At 42.6% G+C, this 20,792-nt stretch overlaps 1 protein-coding gene and 1 long non-coding RNA gene across 5 annotated transcripts in view; one reads left to right on the top strand and one right to left on the bottom strand.

The window, feature by feature from the left end:
• Positions 1-20,792, bottom strand: part of LOC310697702 (ubiquitin-conjugating enzyme E2 A) — a 627,049-nt gene that overhangs the window by 21,410 nt on the left and 584,847 nt on the right. For 2 of the 4 annotated variants that reach the window (XM_083484407.1, XM_083484406.1), the window contains exons 1-2: positions 5,896-6,367; positions 5,568-5,648 (exon numbers count right to left, since the gene is read on the bottom strand). In XM_083484407.1, the coding sequence (XP_083340533.1) occupies positions 5,568-5,648; positions 5,896-5,939 (125 nt within the window). In that variant the 5' untranslated portion in view covers positions 5,940-6,367. Of the gene's footprint in view, positions 1-5,567; positions 5,649-5,834; positions 5,854-5,895; positions 6,368-20,792 lie in introns of those variants that run through there. The other 2 variants (XM_083484409.1, XM_083484408.1) reach the window with 2 other exon arrangements.
• LOC310697712 overlaps positions 1-20,792 on the top strand; it is a 1,172,922-nt gene that overhangs the window by 1,102,599 nt on the left and 49,531 nt on the right. The window lies entirely within an intron of this gene.

The following is a 20,792-nucleotide window of genomic DNA, read 5'->3' as shown; positions in this document are numbered from 1 at the left end:
ACCCCGCCGCGGGGATTCAAACCGCCAACCATACATACGATCGGCAAGTCCTAGGCACTGAGGTTTTACCCACAGCGCCACCCCGCGTCCTAAGACGCAGACTTACTTTGGGTTAAAAGCTATAGACTGATCTCTCTATTAAACGACGATTATAAATTATTTGCAAACATCTTGGCCAATAGATTGAAAGGAGTCTTGACAGAAATAATCCATCATGATCAAGCTGGTTTCCTACCAGGACACCAGATGAAGGATAATATAAGGAATATAATTGATTTTATAGAGCACACCTGGAAGTTAGAAATGAGATGGTAATATAAAAGATGAATTTTGAGGAGACCTTTGGGAGAGGTATTGATGCAATATACTCCGATCAACAAGCAATGTTAATTGTGAATAATGTTACAACAGAAAAATGTAAGATATTAAAGGGGACAAGACAAGGCTGTTCCCTGTCACCATTATTTTTTATTTTAGTGCTAGAGGTCCTGGTGAGGAAGATAAGCACAGATGAAACAATTAGAGGAATAACTGTAGGAAATAAAGCATATGAATTAAAAGCATTTGCTGATGACTTTGTGATTATGGTAGAGGACCCAAAAAACTCATTACCAAAGGTATTGGAAAAAATTCAGGACTTTGGACAGGTGTCAGGTTTCAAACTGAATAAAATAAGACTAAGGTTTTATTGAAAAATGTGATGGAGCAATACAAAAAGGAGTTACAACAAATAATGGATTTAAATATACATTAAAAAGTAAAATATCTGGGGGTATGGTTGACAGCTAAAAATATTAATATATTCAAATATAATTATGAAAAAATGGAAAGAAATAAAAAGGAATTTAGAATTTGGGGAGAATGAATTTACCGTTATGGGGGAGAATTTCAATGATTAAAATTGTCAAGAATGTTATTTCAATCAATCCCGGTGATAAGCAGTACTGGATGCTTCAAAGAATGGCAAATATATATTTCTAGATTCATCTGGCAAGGGAAGAAACCAAGAATAAAATATAAATTATTATCAGATATGAGAGAGAGAGGTGGTTTTGCCCTGCCGGATTTGAGATTATACTAGGAGGCATCTTGCATCTGCTGGATCCGGGAATGGATAATATTGAAAAACAGATATGTGTTAGATCTAGAAGGACATAATAGATTTGGATGGCATGCATATTTATGGTATGATAAAGTAAAAGTACATAAAGGATTTCAGAATCATATACTAAGAAAATAATTTTTTTAAGTATAAAAGTATAAAGTATAAAGAAATATAAAGATCTATTAGAACAAAAAACACTGTGGTGGCTTTCCCCGTTAGAAGCAATATCTGTGAAGAAAGTGAGTATGAGGACTAACTAGCCAACATATAGAGAGCTGTTAACAGAGGTAGAAAACCTACCAGGTAAAATTAAAAGATTTTGATGAGGTGAGAGAACTGGTAATAGACTGGTTACAATACCAACAATTAAATGTTTTTTTAATGGATAAAAAGAATGGTTTTAGTTATGAATGATCAAGATTTCAAAGAGAGATCTTAGAAAATAACTTTAAATTATTGTCAAAAATGTATAATTTGCTCCTGGAAGGGAACACAAAGGATGAACAGGTCAAATCTGTGATGATACAATGGGCGAAGGATGTGGGACATAATATAAAAATGACAGGTAACTTTTATCATATGTGGTGGAACTGTAATGTAATCAAAAAATTCTGGGAAATGAAATGAAAAAATGTTTAAAATAACTTTCCCTAAAAAGCCAGAAGCTTTTTTACTGGGAATTATAGGTACCGAGATCCCCAAAGATCAGAGGAAACTGTTCATGTATGCTACAACATCTTGCTAGATCTTGCTAGCTCAGATCTTGCTAGCCCAGAGATGGAAGGAAGAGACAACCCTGACCAAAGAAGAATGGCAAATCAAGTTGATGGACTATGCCAAAATGGCAAAATCACAGTATTTTTCGCCCTATAAGACGCACTTTTTCCCCTCCAAAAATGAAGGGGAAATGTGTGTGCGTCCTATGGGGCGAATGCAGGCTTTCGCTGAAGCCTGGAGAGCGAGGGGGGTCGGTGCGCACCGACCCCTCTCACTCTCCAGGCTTCAGGAAGCTATCCGCTAGCCGTGGGAGACCCAGCTCTCCCAGGGCTAGCGGAGAGCTTGCCTGCACCCAGAAGCTTGGGGCGCGCTGAGCTCCGCACGCCCCAAGCTACGGGATTAGCGCAGCGCTCCGCTAGCCGTGGGAGAGCCGCACGAAGTCGCGCGGCTCTGCCACGGCTAGTGGAGACCTTGCCGGCACCCAGAAGCTTGGGGCGCGCTGAGCTCCGCACGCCCCAAGCTTCGGGATTAGCACAGCGCACCTGGAGGGGAAATAATTTTTTTCCCTTTATTTCCCCCCCAAAAAACTAGGTGCGTCCTATGGGCCGGTGCGTCCTATGGGGCGAAAAATACGGTAACTGGGAAGCTAAGAAACCAAGAAGACAAGAAACTTTTTTTAAAAAAAGGGAAATGTTTATAATGTATATACAAAATCATTGCAAAGAGGTTAAAACAGTAGCAGGATTCTAAATGCACTTGTAATGTAATAGAAAGTACAGATAACCTAGGAAGATAAAAAATTGGAGAAGTATTGATATGCAGTTGAAAATAGAATTAAGAGGACCCATGGATGGGATGGGGGGAAGTCAGGAGATTCAGAGTAATCTTGATATGTGGAATTTGTATGATCTTTTGATGTAAGCTTATTCCTTTTCTTTCTTTCTCTTTTTCTTCTTCTTTCCTCTATTTTGGAAAATCAAATAAAAAATGATATATATATAAATAAACTTCCTCCCCTGTCTAACAGGACGTAATATTCAGTGGATTCTGGTTTTTTGCCACATTTGCAGACCACTCTGAAGCTAATGCTTGATCAGGGTTCAAAATTATCGTTGAGCTAGTCGCAAAATGTGACTGCCAAGCAGCCTTTTGCAAGTGGATGGAGATGTCCAGGGGCACCATTTGTGCCTAGCATCTACCCCTGACTGACTGCAGTCTGTTGGTCTGACAGCCACCACTGCAGCAAAAGATCGGTCACCCCATAAAGCTGGGTGACTGATAAGGAGGAGGGAGGTTGCCTGGGGAACAAGGTAGAGCAGAAGAGGGGAAAGGGATGCTGGGGGTAGGAGGAGAGAGAAACACAGAATACACTCATTTTCAGGGTTGTTTTTATACCCCTCCTTATAGAGCACACATACATCCAGGCACACACACCATCAAGCTATTTTGCTAGTCTCTTGCATTTCTCATGCCCTCTGTGTAAAACTAAGGCATTGTTAGTTACTGAAGCTGGGGAGGATTTTTTTTTTTTTGTGGGAAGGAAGATTTTAAGAAGTGCTTCCTCACTTTTTTTGCTGTTGTTTTATTTCGGGAAGATAACGTGCTGCAACTTAAAGCTGCCGGCTCCCTTGAATGTTCCTCAGAGACAGAGAGAGAGAGAGATAATGCAGGAAGATATGGGCTGCAAGTTAATGAAAGGATGTTCCTCAAGTCACCCCAGGGTGTCACGGCACACTGGTTGAAAACCAATGTTCCAATGTAAAGATGAAGCCTGGAGCAATGTGCCCCTGCATTGCTATCAGCTTTTTTAAATAAGTCTGTTACTCCTAATGGAGTATACTGGATGGTTTTTTTTACTGGTCAACAAAATTAAAAATCCTGGTCACCACCAGTAACAATGTTTGCACACCTTCACTGGCTAATTTACTTACATGTCTGTTGCAAGGATAATTGGGGGAGAAGTGGAATGACTGCCATATGTACCTTCTCAAACTCCTTACACAAGGGGTTGCAACATGGTGCCCACAACAAGCACACATACCGTATTTTTCGCTCTATAGGACGCACTTTTTCACCTTCAAAAATGAAGGGGAAATGTGTGTGCGTCCTATGAAGTGAAGAAGCCATAGCCCCACGACCCTCTCCTGGCTGGAGTGGTGACACGCAGCTATGGCAGGAGCCTCTTTAGCCGCACCCCACCTCTCCAGCCGGGAGAGCGCGCGCGGGGCTAAAGAAGCCCCCGGCGACCCTCTCCCGGCTGGAGAGGTGACGCACGACTATGGCAGGAGCCTCTATAGCCGCGAGCCACCTCTCCAGCTGGGAGAGCGTGCGCGGGGCTAAAGACGCCATAGCCCCGCAACCCTCTCCCAGCTGGAGAGGTGATGCGCAACTATGGCAGCAGCCTCTCCGCTGCGCGCCTTTCCGCTGCTCCCCGACCTGCTCTTTGGGGCTGGTGGTGGGCTTCCCCCCGCCAGCACCAAAGAGCAGGTCGAAAGAAACCTGAAGCCTGGAGAGCGAGAGGGGTCGGTGCGCACCGACCCCTCACTCTCCAGGTTTCCAAGGTAGCCGCCTGAAGGCGACTGAGCACACCTTAAACGGCAGCTTGTTTTAGAGGGGGAAAACAAGAGGGGGGAAATTCTCCCCCTCTCTGCGCAGCGCCTCTTGCCGCTTCGCTGAAGGGGCGCTGGGCAGAGAGGGGGAGATTTTTTTTTTCTTGTTCTCCCCCCTCTAAAACAAGGTGCGTCCTATTGTCTGGTGCGTCCTATGGTGCGAAAAATACAGTATATGCCTGCAGAAGCCTTTCCTGGAGCCCACATGGTCCTCTCTTTGCAGCTAAAATTAGACTTGGAAAAAAGCATTCTGTTGTACTCAACAGAATAGGTCATGATGGGTGTGTGGTGCCCACAGCAGTTTCACCTGTTTGCACATGTGTCCATAGGCCCAAAAAGGTTGGCGATTCCTGCCTTACAGCAAGAGATTTTTTTTAAAATGTACAACACACCAGAGGCTGCTTATTGGAATTAAAATAAATTTTGTCCAGCACCAGCTCTAGTTTTTGGAAACTCACACAGAAACACAACCCTCTCTGCCTGGATATATGACTTTATAACACTGTTGATATTTTTCTTTTATTTAAAAAAAGACCTTCCGCCATCACTGGACAAAGAGGAAAATACAATTAAGAACAATAGCGGTTACAAACAGTCATCCCTGCAAAACTACATGACCTCAGAGGATGAGCAAAACTAATTATAATCATTAAAGCAATAATTTTAATAGCACATAGACCCTACTATGAACATCTTAGAAACAGGAGAGGAGCGAGATGCAGCTACAATTATAATTATTACACTTGTGTCTTTCTTTTTCTTTCCAAAATACAAGCAGTTTTCTACTGTAATAATATTACTATAATAAATACATGTATCGAAGACATATCATTCTGCACTCCTGGAAAGCATAGAAAAATACATATATACATAACTTTATGAAAAACACTGAATGGGAACAGGCATTTTCATTTTGTGCCCCTAGAAGGAACAGCATGATATACGTGAAATAATAATAATAGTAAGAAGAGCACACATTGGCAGACACCCCCCCCTCAAGATGCGCGATAAGGATTGCTGATTATTATTCTGAGAGAAACGGAGATCTGGACAATGAGATTACATAGAGTTTTAAACCTCTTTTTTCGGATTTATTTGGAAAAGGAAGAACAGGCGATCCAGGCCTGCCTACTCACCCAAATATGACCGCGTTCCACACCATTATGTTGTTCTCCGAGGGAGCCCCACTGACTCCGGCTGGAGGGTCCTCCTGAAGCCTGTTTTGGGAGGGAGGGACGGGAAAAAAGAGACACCCAATTCAGTGGCGCGAGAGAGTATCACCGTCCACCCAATCAGGGCAAACGACGTAACTTTCCATCCATGGGCGCCACTGCCTGCCTTGTGCAAGTAACACAACTCTGTCACTACGCTACCTTTATTAGCGCCATGTTGGATCACCTCACTTCTTCCTTACTTGCTTTCCTCGTTAGCCTCTGGGAAGGGGGGTCCCGACTCAGCGCTTACCTTTTGAAGTCCCGCATGAGGCGCCTCCGGGCGGGCGTGGACATCGCGAGCTCGCGATGTTAAAACACTCATACACACCAGCCCCCAGGGAAGGTGGGGCGCGAGGCACAAAAGGCAGTGGCAGGTTCCGAGAGGCTCCCTGAAGTAACACCTTCTAACACTTCAACAAAGGCGCGGGACTGACGGCAGGGCGATCAAACAACGCGTCTTAACAATGGCGGAGGCTGCTGGGCAGTTCCAGACCGCACCACTGCCGTTGCGAGGGAGGGGTCTTTAGTAATATACAAGAGGCTGCGCTAGATTGAGCCAAATCAGGGCAATACCACTAGAGAGAAGCTGAAAGTGATCACACTTAAGAGTGGGCAGTGACGTACACCGAAAGATTCTGGACGATACCAATGGAAAAGGGGAGCATAGCTGTCAACGTTTCCCTTTTTTTAAAGGGGAATTCCCTTATTCCGAATAGGATTCCTCACAAGAAAAGGGAAAAGTTGACAGCTATGAAGGGGAGGGAGAAACCATCCTGTGTATAAGCCTCTTCTGTAGTACCTGTAGGCTTCGTCTTGGCTGCCCTCCTCCTTATTGATGCATAAGAACGTAAGCCCAGCCTGCTTGATCTGGCCAATGGTTCATTGAGTCCAGCATCCTGCTCTCACAGTAGCCAACCAAATGCCTGTGCAAAAACCGGCAAGCAGGATTTGAGCACAAGGGCACTCTCCCCTCCTGCAATTTTCAGCAACTGTGGTATCATCATCATCATCAATTAACATTAATAATTTGTATACTTCATCTGAAGATCTCAGGGCGGTTCACAACAGAGAAACACAAAATAACATTACAAAATACATAACATAACAAAACAAAGCCGTAAACCCGCTCCCAGAAACACATTTTAAAAGTCATAGACTGCTAATTAGCCAAAGAGAAACATTTTTGCCTGGCACCTAAATATATGCAATGAAGGTGCCAGGCGAGCTTCCCTAGGGAGAGCATCCCACAAACGGGGAGACACAGCAGAAAAGGCCCATTCTCATGTTGCCACCCCCTAGAACTCTTGTGGAGGAAGCACACAAAGAAGGGCCACTGGTGGTGATTGCAGGGTCTGGGACAGTTTATATGGGGGAAAAGCAGTCCTTGAAGTACTGCAGTCACAAGCCGCTTTGGGCTTTATGGGTCAAAACCAGTACAGTGGTACCTCGGATTACAAACTTAATTCGTTCCGGAGGTCCGTTCTTAACCTGAGGTGCGCTTTCACTAATGGGGCCTACCGCTGCCACCGCACCACCGGCGCACAATTTCCATTCTGATCCTGGGGCAAAGTTCTCAACCCAAGGTACTACTTCTGGGTTAGAGGAGTTTGTAACCCAAAGTGTTTGTAACCCAAAGTATTTGTAACCTGAGGTGCCACTGTAGTTTTAATAGGGACTGGAAACTAATTGGCAGCCGGTGCAGCTGGACCAGAATCAGTGTAATATGCTCAAACTGTCTTGCCCCAGTGAGCAACCTGTGCACCAAATTCTGCAGTAGCTGAAGTTTCCAAACTGTCTTCAGAGGTAGACTTACGTATAACATATTGCAGTAATCTAACCTAGGAGTTACCAGAGCATATATGATAGTTAGGCTATCCCTGTCCAGATTGTGGTGCAGCTGGACCACCAGTTGAAGTTGATGGAAGGCACTCCACACCACTGAGGCCACCTGAGCCTCAAGTGACAACAAATGACACAGAACTACCCCTAAGCTACGTACCCACTCCATCAAGAGCAGGTAACCTCCCATCCATCCGATCTAGGGAACCACCCATGTCAGGGGATGATTGGTGGGTGCTAGAAGAGATAAGAGTCCGGGAAACCGGCCAGATTTACAGGATTTATTAGTTCCATTCTCCTATTTACACAGAGCTCTCAGAGCACATCTGCATCATTCAGTATCAGTTGCAGAGACTACCTGTTCCTTTCTTTTCCTCCAGCATAGCCACTTCCGGAGCCCTCCCCTTTTACTTCCTCTGTTACGTGAAGAGCTAAGCCCCGGAAACTGCTCCCCCCCTCTGATTCATTGCTTCCTGACCCTTCGTCACCCTCCTCCTCCGAGGAAGTGCAACTACTAACGATCGGAGGCTTATCTCTATATGTCCCCATTCTTTCCCCCTTCTCAGCCCCCAGTTCCCTGACAACCCACTAACATTGACTCAGTCTTTTCTGGATTGAGCTTCAGTTTGTTGGCTCTCATTCAGTCCATTACCGAGGCAAGACACCGGTTCAGCACTTTCACTGCCTCACCTGCAAATGTAAAGAAGTAGAGCTGCGTATCATCAGCATATTGCTAACAGCATACTCCAAAACACTGTGTGGTTGTGTGTTCTGCTAGAGGACATGGTCTGCGGGGGAGGGGATACTGCTGAGAGGAAGCCAGGCTGAATGAGGAAGTGAGTTGAAGGAGAAGTTAGCAGCCAGCAGCAGTAATACTTAGCTGATTGCAGCTTCTGGGAGCTCCCTACGAGGAGCTCATAAACAGGGGGTTTGCAAGGGCATTTAGTGGTAGAGTTTGAGTAGGAGGTCTAGAGCAGGGGTCAGCAAACTTTTTCAGTAGGGGGACAGCCCACTATCCCTCAGACCCTTTGGGGGGCCAGACTATTTTTTTTGGGGGGGGAATGAACGAATTCCTATGCCCCACAAATAACCCAGAGATGCATTTAAAATAAAAGCACACATTCTACTCATTGGCGATCTGCCCCCTCGGGAAAGGCTGACTCCTCTTCCCAGGCACAGGGGCCTCTCTCCGGTGGTCTGCCTCTGGCTGGTCTTTGCTCAGTCCAGAGAGACCGGTGATAAGTGACACCTCCCTTTTGAAGAAGAAGAAGAGTTTGGATTTGATATCCCGCCTTTCACTCCCCTTCAGGAGTCTCAAAACGGCTAACAATCTCCTTTCCCTTCCTCCCCCACAACAAACACTCTGTGAGGTGAGTGGGGCTGAGAGACTTCAAAGAAGTGTAACTGGCCCAAGGTCACCCAGCAGCTGCATGTGGAGGAGCGGAGACGCGAACCCGATTACCCAGATTACGTGACTACCGCTCTTAACCACTACACCACACTGGCTTTTGAGAGATGCACACTCACTTTCCCCTTGCATCTCAGCAGAAGAAACAGTCTGAAAGTAGCCTAGCATTCTACTTTATTCACAGACTGTACACTGTACACGGAGCTAGTACAAACATGTCTGCTCTCTCAGCAGCCTCTGTACAACACACTGCTTCCTTTGCAGCAACAGGAAGGTCTCAAGTTACACTGAGAACACAACCCTGAGAACAGCGTAGGACATCCTGTCTCACGCTCAGTAACATCAGAAATATCACATGTAAACAATGTGCTGCTAGCACGCAGCTGGTGAGTACTCATATCCCAACTGTAAAAACATGCTGATTCCCGGACCGTCCATGGGCTGGATTTAGAAGGCGATTGGACTGGATCCGGCCCCCGGGCCTTAGTTTGACTACCCATGGTCTAGAGTGCTCTCTCACGATGCATGTAGGACCAAGAGACACAGAGGGTGAGGGAGCTGCTGCAGTCACCTGCAATACCTGTGTCTTCCTGCCTGAGAATGTGAAAAACTATACCTGCAACAAGTGCGAGCTGGTTGCCTGTCTGGAATAGAAGGTACAGCTGGAAGAGAAGGTACAACAATTTGTTGGCTATTTGCAGTTTAATTGCACTGCAGAAAGCTTGCTGTGGAGACCACGCATTACAAGGAACTCAAAAATAATTTTATCAAGGTTTTAATAACAAAAACAAAAACTTCTTTTACACTAAATATATCAACAAGCATGACCCATTCCCCAGAGTACTAAGAGAGCTAGGTGCTGCTCTTTATATACTATACCCAATTGCTGACACAGCTTAATTAACGCAACTTAGCAGCACCTCCTATACTGTTTCACAGCTGTAAAACTGGGTCTCGTTATTTTCTCTGGCCCTTAAAGACATACACATCTTGTGGAACAATAATGAACCTTCAAATTTAAAGAGACCATTCAACACAATTTGAGGCCTGCCTATCCAAACTTCAAGCCACTGGGCGAGATGCGGAATTTCATTATTATTATTATTATTGATTTTTTACGTATCATTCCCAAAAATCATATAACATATTTTCTTATCTTATACAATGTTTTGGACATCCATCAACCGCATCTGAAGGTTTTTCAATCTTTATCACTTAATCTACATTTCATTAATTTCCTTATTACTTTTAATAATCCTTAACTAACAATTCTCTTCATAATCTTGTCTGCAATATTTTGCATAGTCCTCCTTACAAAACTTCTTGCAGTCCTACTAGCGTAATCTGTTTATTACAATTGCTTTTCAAATAGTTCAAATATTTACTCCAGTCCTCTGAGAATCTCTGGTCCTGCAGGTTTCATTTTTTTTGTTTTTTTAATCAATATTTTATTCAGTTTTCAGATACAAAGATTATAAACATAGACTGAAGAAAGATACAAGAAAAAGAATAAATATAAAAAAAAGAAAAACCAACCGTTCAAGACATTTTTTAAATAACTAACTGGACTTCCTCACATCTCCCTTACCCTGCATTCTTTATAATAAAGTTATCAGCAAATTATTACCTTGTTTCGTACCTTATTTTGTACTTTTCAAATACTACACCTCTGAATTTTTCATACTTTCCATCAATTACTTATATCCTAAATTAAACATAGTATTACCTTAGAATTTAACCTTTTCTTACTTAAAATATAATTTCCTAAATCCCAACTTTAATTGCTGAAGCTATAGTTACCGAATCGTGAAAATTTTTAACATTCATACAACTTATATTGTTTTTGTAAATAGTCCTTAAATTTTTCCCAGTCCTCTTCCATTGTTTCTTCTCCCAGATCTCGGATTCTGCCAGTCATTTCAGCGAGTTCCGTGTAGTCCATCAACTGCGTCTGCCATTCTTCCAGTGTGGGCAAATCTTGTGTCTTCCAATATTTTGCAATGAGTATTCTTGCTGCTGTAGTCGCATACATAAAAAAGGTTCTGTCCTTCTTTAACACTCTCTGGCTGACAATGCCCAAGAGGAAGGCCTCCGGTTTCTTGGTAAAGGTATATTTAAATACCTTTTTTAACTCATTATAGATCATTTCCCAGAAGGCCTTCACTTTTGGACAAGTCCACCAGAGGTGAAAGAATGTCCCTTCAGCCTCCCTACATTTCCAACATTTATTATCAGACAGGTGATATATTTTTGCAAGCTTGACTGGGGTCATGTACCACCTATACATCATTTTCATAATATTTTCCTTCAGGGCATTACATGTCGTGAATTTCATTCCGGTGGTCCATAACCTTTCCCAGTCCTCAAACATAATGTTATACCCAATATCCTGAGCCCATTTTATCATGGCTGATTTGACTGTCTCATCCTGAGTGTTCCATTTAAGCAACAAGTTGTACATTCTTGAAAGTACCTTAGTCTTTGGTTCAAGCAGTTCTGTCTCTAATTTCGATTTTTCCACCTGGAATCCTATTTTTTTATCCAACTTGAAAACCTCTTGGATTTGAGCATAATGTAACCAATCTCGCACCTTGTTTTTTAATTTTTCTAAACTCTGCAACCTCCAATTGTCTCCATTTTTTTCTATTATTTCCCAATATTTCGGCCAACCGGCCTCCATATTGGGTTTTTTTCGAGCCTTGGCCTCCATTGGTGATAACCATCTCGGGGTCTTATTCTCTAATAAGTCTTTGTATTTTGTCCAGACAATAAATATTGCTTTTCTGACAATATGGTTTTTGAACATTTTATGAACCTTTACCTTGTCATACCACAAATATGCATGCCAACCAAAAGCATTATTAAACCCTTCCAGATCTGGGACATCAGTGTTCTCCAAAAGTAGCCAATCCTTCATCCAGCAGAAAGCTGCAGCTTCATAATATAACCTTAAGTCCGGCAGGGCAAATCCCCCTCTTTCTTTTGCATCAGTTAGTATTTTAAATTTTATCCTGGGCTTTTTGCCCTGCCAGACAAACTTAGAGATATCTTTCTGCCACTTTCCAAAACATTCCACTCTGTCCACGATCTGTAGGGTTTGAAACAAAAACAACATCTTTGGCAATACATTCATTTTTATAGCTGCGATTCGACCCAACAAGGAAAGTTTCAATCTTGACCAAGATTCTAAATCTTTTTTGATTTCTGACCAACATTTTTCGTAATTATCTTTGATTAGATTCAGATTTTTAGCAGACAAATTAACCCCTAGGTATTTCACCTTTTTAACCACATTTAACTCTGTCTCTTTCTGAAACCCATCTGTTTCTAAAGGTGTCAAATTTTTCTCCAAAACCTTGGTTTTTTGCTTGTTCAATTTAAATCCCGCCACCCGACCAAACTCATAAATTAATTCTAAAACTCTCTTTGTACTAGATTCTGGCTCCTGTAATGTTAAAACCAGATCATCTGCAAAAGCTTTCAATTTATATTGTTTCTCTCCGACCTGTATTCCTTGCACCAAACGGTCCTCCCTAATCATGTTCAAGAGCACCTCCAGGACAGAAATGAATAACAGAGGGGATAAGGGGCAACCTTGTCGTGTTCCTTTTTCAATTTTGAACTCTTCTGTCACCACATTGTTAACTATCAGTTTAGCTTTTTGCTCTGAATAAATTGCCTCTATTCCATTTTCAAACCCACGTCCCACTCCCATCCCTTCCAAGTTTTTTTTTCATGAACTTCCAAGAAATGTTGTCAAAGGCCTTCTCCGCATCTATAAAGATTAATACTGCTTTTGTATTGATATTAGTTTGCAAAAATTCCAAGATATCAATAATATTCCTAGTGTTATCAAACAAATGTCTACCTGGGAGAAAGCCTGCCTGGTCTTTATGAATTACTTCATTTAGTACTTTTTTAAGTCTACTTGCCAAAATATCTGCAAAAATTTTGTAATCCACATTTAGGAGTGAGATGGGACGGTAGTTCTTAAGTTGAGTCTTTTCAGTTTCCACTTTAGGTATCAATGTGATGAAGGCTTCTTTCCACGATTCCGGTGCCTTCTTCCCCTCCATAATCTGATTGCATACCTCCATTAATGGTTGTGTCAAAAAGTCTTTCAATATCTTATAGTACTTGGAGGTAAGCCCATCTGGGCCTGGAGATTTGCCTAGTTGCATATTCTGAATGGCACCCTCAATTTCTTGTTGTGTTATTCTGTAATTCAGGATTGTTCTCTTTTCCTGGGCTAATTTTGGTAATCCATTAATTTTTAAAAATTGGTCTATCTCAGTCTCTTCCTGCGGCCCTTGCGTATAAAGCTTTTTGAAGTATCTCTGGAAACACTTTCTAATTTCCTCGGGTTTCTGGATATTTCTCCCTTCAATCTCTAAGTTAGTAACTGTATTCAATTTTTGTCTCTTTTTCAACTGCCATGCTAGCAGTTTCCCACACTTGTTCGCTGATTCAAATGATCTTTGTTTCATTTGTTTAATTTTCCATTCAACTTCTTGATTTATCAATTTCGCATATTGTGCTTGATGGAATTTAATTTCTCTCAAAACCTCCTTCGATTTTGGTTTTGATCTCAATTTTTTCTCTCCATCTCTTATCTTGTCTAAGATCTTATCCTTTTTTTCATTCCAGAATCTTTTCTTAATCGTGTTCTGTTGTATCAAAAACCCTCTCATGACTGCTTTACTTGCGTCCCAGATTGTTCTCTTTTCCACTGTGGTGTTCAAATTTATTTCAAAATAGTCTTTTAAAGTTTTTTGGGCCTTCTTCACGATCTCCTGATCTCTTAATAGGGTGTCATTCATTTTCCATCTGAAGGAACCGATTGTAGTAAGTCTCAATTCCACTTTCATGGCATTATGGTCGGAGCAAGTTTTTGGGCAGATTTCCACTTTTCTAGTCTTAGGTGCCAGCCCTCTAGTTGTCCATATTTGGTCGATTCTTGTCCATGACAAATGGGCCTCAGAAAAGAAAGTTCCTTCTTTACCTAAGGGGTTCTTTGTCCTCCATATATCAATCAAGTCCATATTGTCAGTTAGTTCAAAGAAAGTTTTAGGTAGTCTGCTGTCTTTTGTTAAATTTTGATTTTGTGACTTATCCATGTTTGTAGATACCACCCCATTCATATCTCCCATCATGATGATGTTAGTATAGTCTAGATAGTCCAGCATTATCTCATGCAGCTTCTTATAAAATTCTGATTTCCCCTCATTCGGTGCATAAATTCCTAATATTAAATTTTTTTCTCCTTGCGTCTGTATTTCAATTGCCAAAATTCTTCCTTGCTCATCTTTGAATAGAAATTTTGGTGACAGGCTCTCCTTTGCGTAGATCACCACTCCTCTTTTCTTAACTCTGTCTGATGAGATAAATTCTTGGCCTAATCTTTTATTAATTAGCACTTTCCTGTGGAGCCTAGTCACATGTGTTTCCTGCAAGCAAATAATGTCCAATTGTTCTTTTTTCAATATATGAAAGATTCTTCTTCTTTTTTCCGGGGAATTCCCGCCATTAATGTTCCAACTGAGAAGCTGCAGGGACATCCTGGATCAATCTGTTAGTTCTGTGGTGGTGTCTCTTCCTTTTGGTCTTCTAGTCCCGAGGGTTCAGGTGTCGGTACAGGTGCAGGCAAAGGTGGTGGCCAAGATGCTGCTGCTCCCTTTTGAAGGTCTTCTTCGTGGTCGTTCAAAAACTTTTGTTGGTCTTCTGCTGTTTTGATTTTAACTTTCTTTCCTTTGAAGTTAAAAGATAATCCTTGGGGAAACTCCCACCTATAAGGAATTGAGTTGCCTCTCAGTAGTCTTGCTAGTTCTGTGTATGTAGCTCTGAGGTCCAAAAGTTGTTTCAGTATGTCTCTGTAAATTTCTGCTCTTTTGCCTTGAATAACAAGTGATTTTCCAAAATGAAGGCCTAGTATTTTATCTCTCTCTTGCTTGGATCTCAAAATGATCAAACAGTCTCTGGATCTGTCCTTCCTCACCACTCTTCCCAGTCTAAACGCAGTTACAATTTTAAAGTCCTTGTCTTCTTCTATACCCCAGAACTTTGAAAATTCTGATGTCAAATAACCAATCAAGTCTTCCTGTTCAAGTTCTGGGATAGCTCTCAATCTGAGATTGTTTTCCCGGTTTCTCAATTCAACCATAGACAGGTAGGCCTGTTGTTCACCAATCTGTTTGTGCAACGGCTTCACCTCCACTTTAATTGTCTCGGCCTTCTGATTGGCTGCCTCTGCTTTTTGATTGGCTTCCTCAGCCAGTTTACGATTTTCTACAGTTGCTTCCTGGAGATTCCCAATTGCTTGTGTATGCTGAGCAACTTGATCAGTCAGTTTAGTAATAGAGGCTGTGGCTTGGTCAATTTTTGTCGAGTGCTCATCCGCCTTTTTGTTTAAAATTGCCAGTTGTTCCAAAATTTGATTTAAGACAGTTTCAGAGCCTCCTGAAGCCATATCCTCTGAAGATGTCAGCTCAGCTTCCCCTTCTTGTGTTCCTAGAACAGTTGGGACAGATGATCTGCGTGATTGAGAAGTCAAGGTTGTTTGTGCCAAATGTTTTGCTTTCGTTTTAGCCAGTCTTGCTTTCCCTGTGCCACTCATTCCAAACCTGTCTATGTGTCAAGGTCAAATTATGTGCAGTCCCATGGGAAAGGCAGTTCCAGAGTATAAACAACAAGGCAGCAGAGAATCAAAACAGAATACAGTTCCCAGACAATTATAAATCCAAAATCCTCTAGGGGGAGTACAACTGTAGTTCAGAAGAAAGAAAGAAGTTTATCCGCCATTAAGGTCCCTGCAGTCCAAAGCAAATTTCAAAAGAACCTTCAGCTTCCTTTTGGCATGTAGAGCTTTTCCCAAATTTAAACAAAGACTCAAAGAAGGTGCAAGAAACAGTTTCCCTGTTTCTATCCAAACTGTAACACTTGCATGTAACACTTTCAGAATTAAATACAGTTTCAGCAATTTGACAGTTCTTCTTTAGCCTGGCAGTCCGAGGCTTAGGGTTTCTTAATTATTCGTAAATCCAAAAAGGAAAGGAAGAGTCCAATCAAAAGTCCAGTATAAATACAACAGAATTGTCTTTTTTAGCTTCTCAGTAGTAAACTCAATTATTTGCACGATAATCCAAACTTTTTACAGTCCTTTTTAAAGCGCTTCCCGCTTGTCAAAGTTTTTGCTTTGATCTCTTAAGCACGATCGGGAGACGGACTTCCTGGTTGCGTCTCCCGTTTTCAGCCAAATTTAAACACTTTAGTCCCGATAATTTTAAGTTCCCTACTCATGGGTTTGTGGTTCAGGATCTGATGTTCCAAGAAGAAAGGTCAGCGCTCATCAGCAGCAGCCGCGCGGCTTCGCTTCCGCAGAAAGAGCGATGAACTCACAGCACTGCTCCCCCTTCCACGTTCCGGAGCCCCTTACGGGGTTCCTTCTTCGTTTCTGGGGGGACTTCTGGTGCCCGCCGAGTCCCACGGCCACAGGCTCACTCTGCCTGTGGTTTTTCTTGATGGGTCTCCGCTCTGCCGCAGCGGACGACCCTTTTCTGCGGAGCCCCTCTTCACAGCGCGAAGAGGACCGCCATTGCTGTTTCGCGCCGCCTCCGGAAGTCCACTGCAAATGGTCCTGCAGGTTTCAAATCCTTCCTGTCATCTAATTCTGCACAGTCCATTAATTTCATCTGCCATTCTTCTTTTGTCAGTAGTTCTTCTTGTTTCCATTTCTGTGCCAATAATACTCTTGCTGCCGTTGTTGCATATAAAAACAATTTACTATCCTATCTGTTAATATCCTCCCTTACAATGCCAAGTAAAAATGCTTCTGGTTTTTTAATAAATGGATATTTCAACATCTTTTTCATCTCATTATATATCATTTCACTTTCTTACATTCCCACCACATGTGATAAAAAGATCCTTCTTTTTCTTTACATTTCCAACATTTATTACTTGTTTTATACATTTTAGCTAATTTCACTGGTGTAATATACCATCTGTACATCATTTTCATCACATTTTCTTTCAAGGCATTGCATGCTGTAAATTTTCATCCTTCTTTCCATAGTTTTTCCCAATCTTTTAACTGTATATTATACCCAAAATCCTTGGCCCAATGTATCATAACCTACTTTACTTCTTCATCTTTCAAATGCCATTCCAACAGCAATTTATACATTTTAGACAATCTTTTACAATTATTATTCAATACCTCAATTTCAAATTTTGATTTATTATGATCAAATCCATTTTCCTTTAAATCTTGTTTAAACATTTCATTGATTTGGCGATAGTGCAGCCAATCATTTACATATTCTTTTACCTCTTCATAAGGTTTCATTTTCCATTTATTTCCTTCCTCTTGTACTAATTTTTCATATGTAACCCAGTTTTTACTCATATTTATCTTTTTCACACTCATTGCTTCTAAAGGGGACAACCACCACGGTGTTTTACATTCTAATAGGTTTTTATACCTATCCCATATTTCAAACAGAGATCTTCGGAATACAGTGGTGCCTCGCAAGACGAAAAGAATCCGTTCTGTGATTCTCTTCGTCTAGCGGTTTTTTCGTCTTGCGAAGCAAGCCCATTGACGGATTAGCGGATTAGCGCTATTAGCGGCTTTTAGCGGCTTTTAGCGGCTTATCTGCTGATCGGATCAGCTGATAAGCGGCTTAGCGGCTTAGAAAAAGGGGGGAGGGAAAAAAACCAGCAGGAACTCGCAAGACATTGTTGCCTTGCGAAGCAAGCCCATAGGAAATTCGTTTTGCGAAGCACCTCCAAAACGGAAAACTCTTTCGTCTACCGAGTTTTCCGTCTTGCGAGGCATTCGTCTTGCGGGGCACCACTGTATATGGTTACCAAATCCTTTATGGACTTTTGTTATACCATAAATATGCATGCCAACCAAACCTATTATCAAAACCTTCTAAACCCAACAAATCTGTATTTTCTAACAACACCCATTCCTTCAACCAACAGAGGCAAGATGCTTCGTAGTACTATTTCAAGTCTGGCAAGGCGAAGCCCCCTCTTTCTTTAACATCTGTTAACAATTTAAATTGAATTCTTGGTTTCTTCCACTGCCAGATATATCTTGAAATTATTTTCTGCCATTCCTTAAAAATTGCTGCCCCCTTGATTATTGGAATTGATTGAAATAACATATTTGATAGCACATTCATTTTAATAACAGAAATCCTACCCCAAAGGGATAGTTTCATCCTTCCCCATACTTCCAGATCTCTCTTAATTCCATTCCACACCAGTGTATAATTATTTTGAAATAAATCTATATTCTTTGATGTTAACCATATTCCTAAATATTTAACTTTTTTGACTGCTTCTATACCAATCTGCTGCTGCAACATATCCACCAAATCTTGTTTCATATTTTTAACTAGCATTTTAATTTTCTTTTTATTCAATTTAAAACCTGCTACTTGTCCAAATTGTTCTATCTCTTCTAATACTTCTTTAGTGTTGTGGTTCTGGACAGTTAAGAGTTAACACTCCAGGAGTGTTCTTATCAACTGGGTGCACTGCCCACATGACTTGGGCATTTTCCTTTGATCTGTGCTCTGTGGGGGCTGAGCTCTCTCTGGGGAGCAGTCTGTCTGAGAAATGTGAGCAAGGTAGTTTCGTTTTTGTTAGAGACAGAAAGCTGCAAGCATGCAGCTAGATTCTGTAGGTTTTTCTTTCCTGTTTGTTATGCTTCTAAATAAAGAGTGTTAGATTAGAAGCACTGGTGTTGAGCTGAGTTATTAAAGACACCACGGTGACACAGACAAACCATTTTACGCTGCGTGTGAACTCTGCTATTATCTGGCAACTGAGAAGAGTGGCAGTGTGCGGAGTGGAAGCGTGTGGGTGCCATTGGAGTTTGTCAGAGTGGCAATAAATCAAATTTATTGCAGGGCCGTTGCAGCAGACTCAGTGGGTCAAAGGATTTACGACCCACAAACTTTAACAGGTTATGGGAGGCAGTAACACGCTAATGGCTGAGTGTCCTGAGGTGATTGATGGCCAGGACTGGGGGTCTGTGTCTCTGCTGCAGTCATCAGCTTGAAAGTCCAGCTGGAGCCCTGTTTTCATGCCATGCTTGAAGGCACAGAACAGTAGAAACCCGCTGGTGAAGCAAGCCATTTTTCCAGAGCTGGGAGTTGAGAACTGGGAGCTGGGAGCTGGAGATAGCGGCAGCTGTGTGAGTAACACAAGCCCCCCCCCCGGGGGGGAGGAATGGCAGAGGTGCAGGAAAAATTTATGGCAGCTTTCCCAAAGCTGATGGGGAAGAACTGAGTGGACCGGTCCAAGAAAATGCAGGTTTTGTTAACTGCGAAAGGCCTTTGGACTTCCACGCAGAACCCACCTATGCAGGCCCAGGATGGGGCCGCAGCTGGGGTTCTAGCTGCTGCAGCCGAGGAGCTGAGGAGGGACCAGAGAGCCGTTGCTCACTTAGTCATGGCCATAGATGAAGCCCAGATGGTTTACATTGACCATGCCACCTACGCTCACGAGGTCTGGGGTGCCCTGCAGCGTGTGCACCAGCAGGACACGGCTGGGGCCCAGATTCATGTCACCAGACAGCTATTTGATTTACGGTTGCAACCTGGAGGCTGTGTCAGAGAGCATATTTCACAGATGCTGGCGTTGTTCAACCGTTTGAGGCAACTACAAATTCCCTTTACTGAGCAGCAAAAAGTCTTCATATTGTTGAGTTCTTTAGACTCTAGCTATCAGACTCTTTCTCTCACGTTGGAAGCTATTCCAGCTCAGGAGCTTGACCTGGAATACGTGTCGGGTAGGCTGCAGGATGAGCAGGATAAAAGGCTGAGAGAGAAAGGAAGGGCTGCAAAGGGGGTTGCTTTGTGCCCAGGAGTGGGAGTGCAGAAGACGCTGAGAGCTCGGTGCAAGCTTTTGCAGCGAGGAGGTGCTACATTTGCAACTCAGACCAACATCTGCAGAGAAATTGCCTCAGGGTCGTCTCCAATAGCAACCGAGAGATCAAAGGCAGAACACGTTGTGGGAGGAGAGGCCTGGTGAGAGGGGGCAGAGGTGGAAAGCCAGCAACACATCAAAAGGCTGCTACATATGCTTTTGTTGGCCAGGCTGCAGCCAACGGCAAACAGCATTGGATCATTGACAGTGGGGCCAGCAGGCATCTAGCTCCACCTGGTGGCCAGTTATGAAACTTCTGGCAGATTCCAGATGGGAAAACAGTCACATTGGCTGATACAACCAAGAGAGCTATTTCAAAAGCTGGTGTTGTGTTTATGCCTTGTTTGAAAGCTGATATTGATGTGTATGTACTTGATGGTATGAAATGTGGGTTATTTTCTGTTTATGCTCTTGACAATGCTGGTTTTCAGGTGCAGTTTGGGAACCAGGTATGCACCATTTCCAAAGATGGAGAGCAGTTAGTACAGGTACGAGGCCACGGTGGGCTGTACATACTTGAAACAGGTGATGACGCTTCTGAGGAAGCACAGGCAAAGTGTGCCAACGTCCCCACTCATGACCAGTGTATGCACTTATGGCATAGAAGATTTTCGCATGCGAACTGGAGATACGTGCGCAAACAGGTAGAGTGCACTGAGGGCTGTAAAATGAAGGAGTGCTCTAAGTTTCTGGAATGTAGAGCTTGTAAAAAAGCCAAAGTGCACACGACCAATTACCTGAGGTCTGAAAGAGTGACCAAGAAAGCCTTTGAGCTCGTGCATGCGGATCTTTGTGGTCTGATGCCAGTGGCTAGCTTGGGTAATTCCAGATACATTCTGTGTCTGACGGATGATTTCTCAAGGGTGGGATGGATTATTACACTCCAAGATAAAGGGCAAGCAGCCAAGGAGATCAAAGAGTGGGTGGTGGCAGTAGAACTGGAGTTTGACACCCGT

The sequence above is a fragment of the Podarcis liolepis genome (assembly GCF_965112155.1).
Source record: "Podarcis liolepis genome assembly, chromosome: W".
Classification (NCBI taxonomy): Eukaryota; Metazoa; Chordata; class Lepidosauria; order Squamata; family Lacertidae; genus Podarcis; species Podarcis liolepis.
Note: the sequence above shows the minus strand (reverse complement) of the source record. Positions and strands in the feature narration are given on the sequence as shown.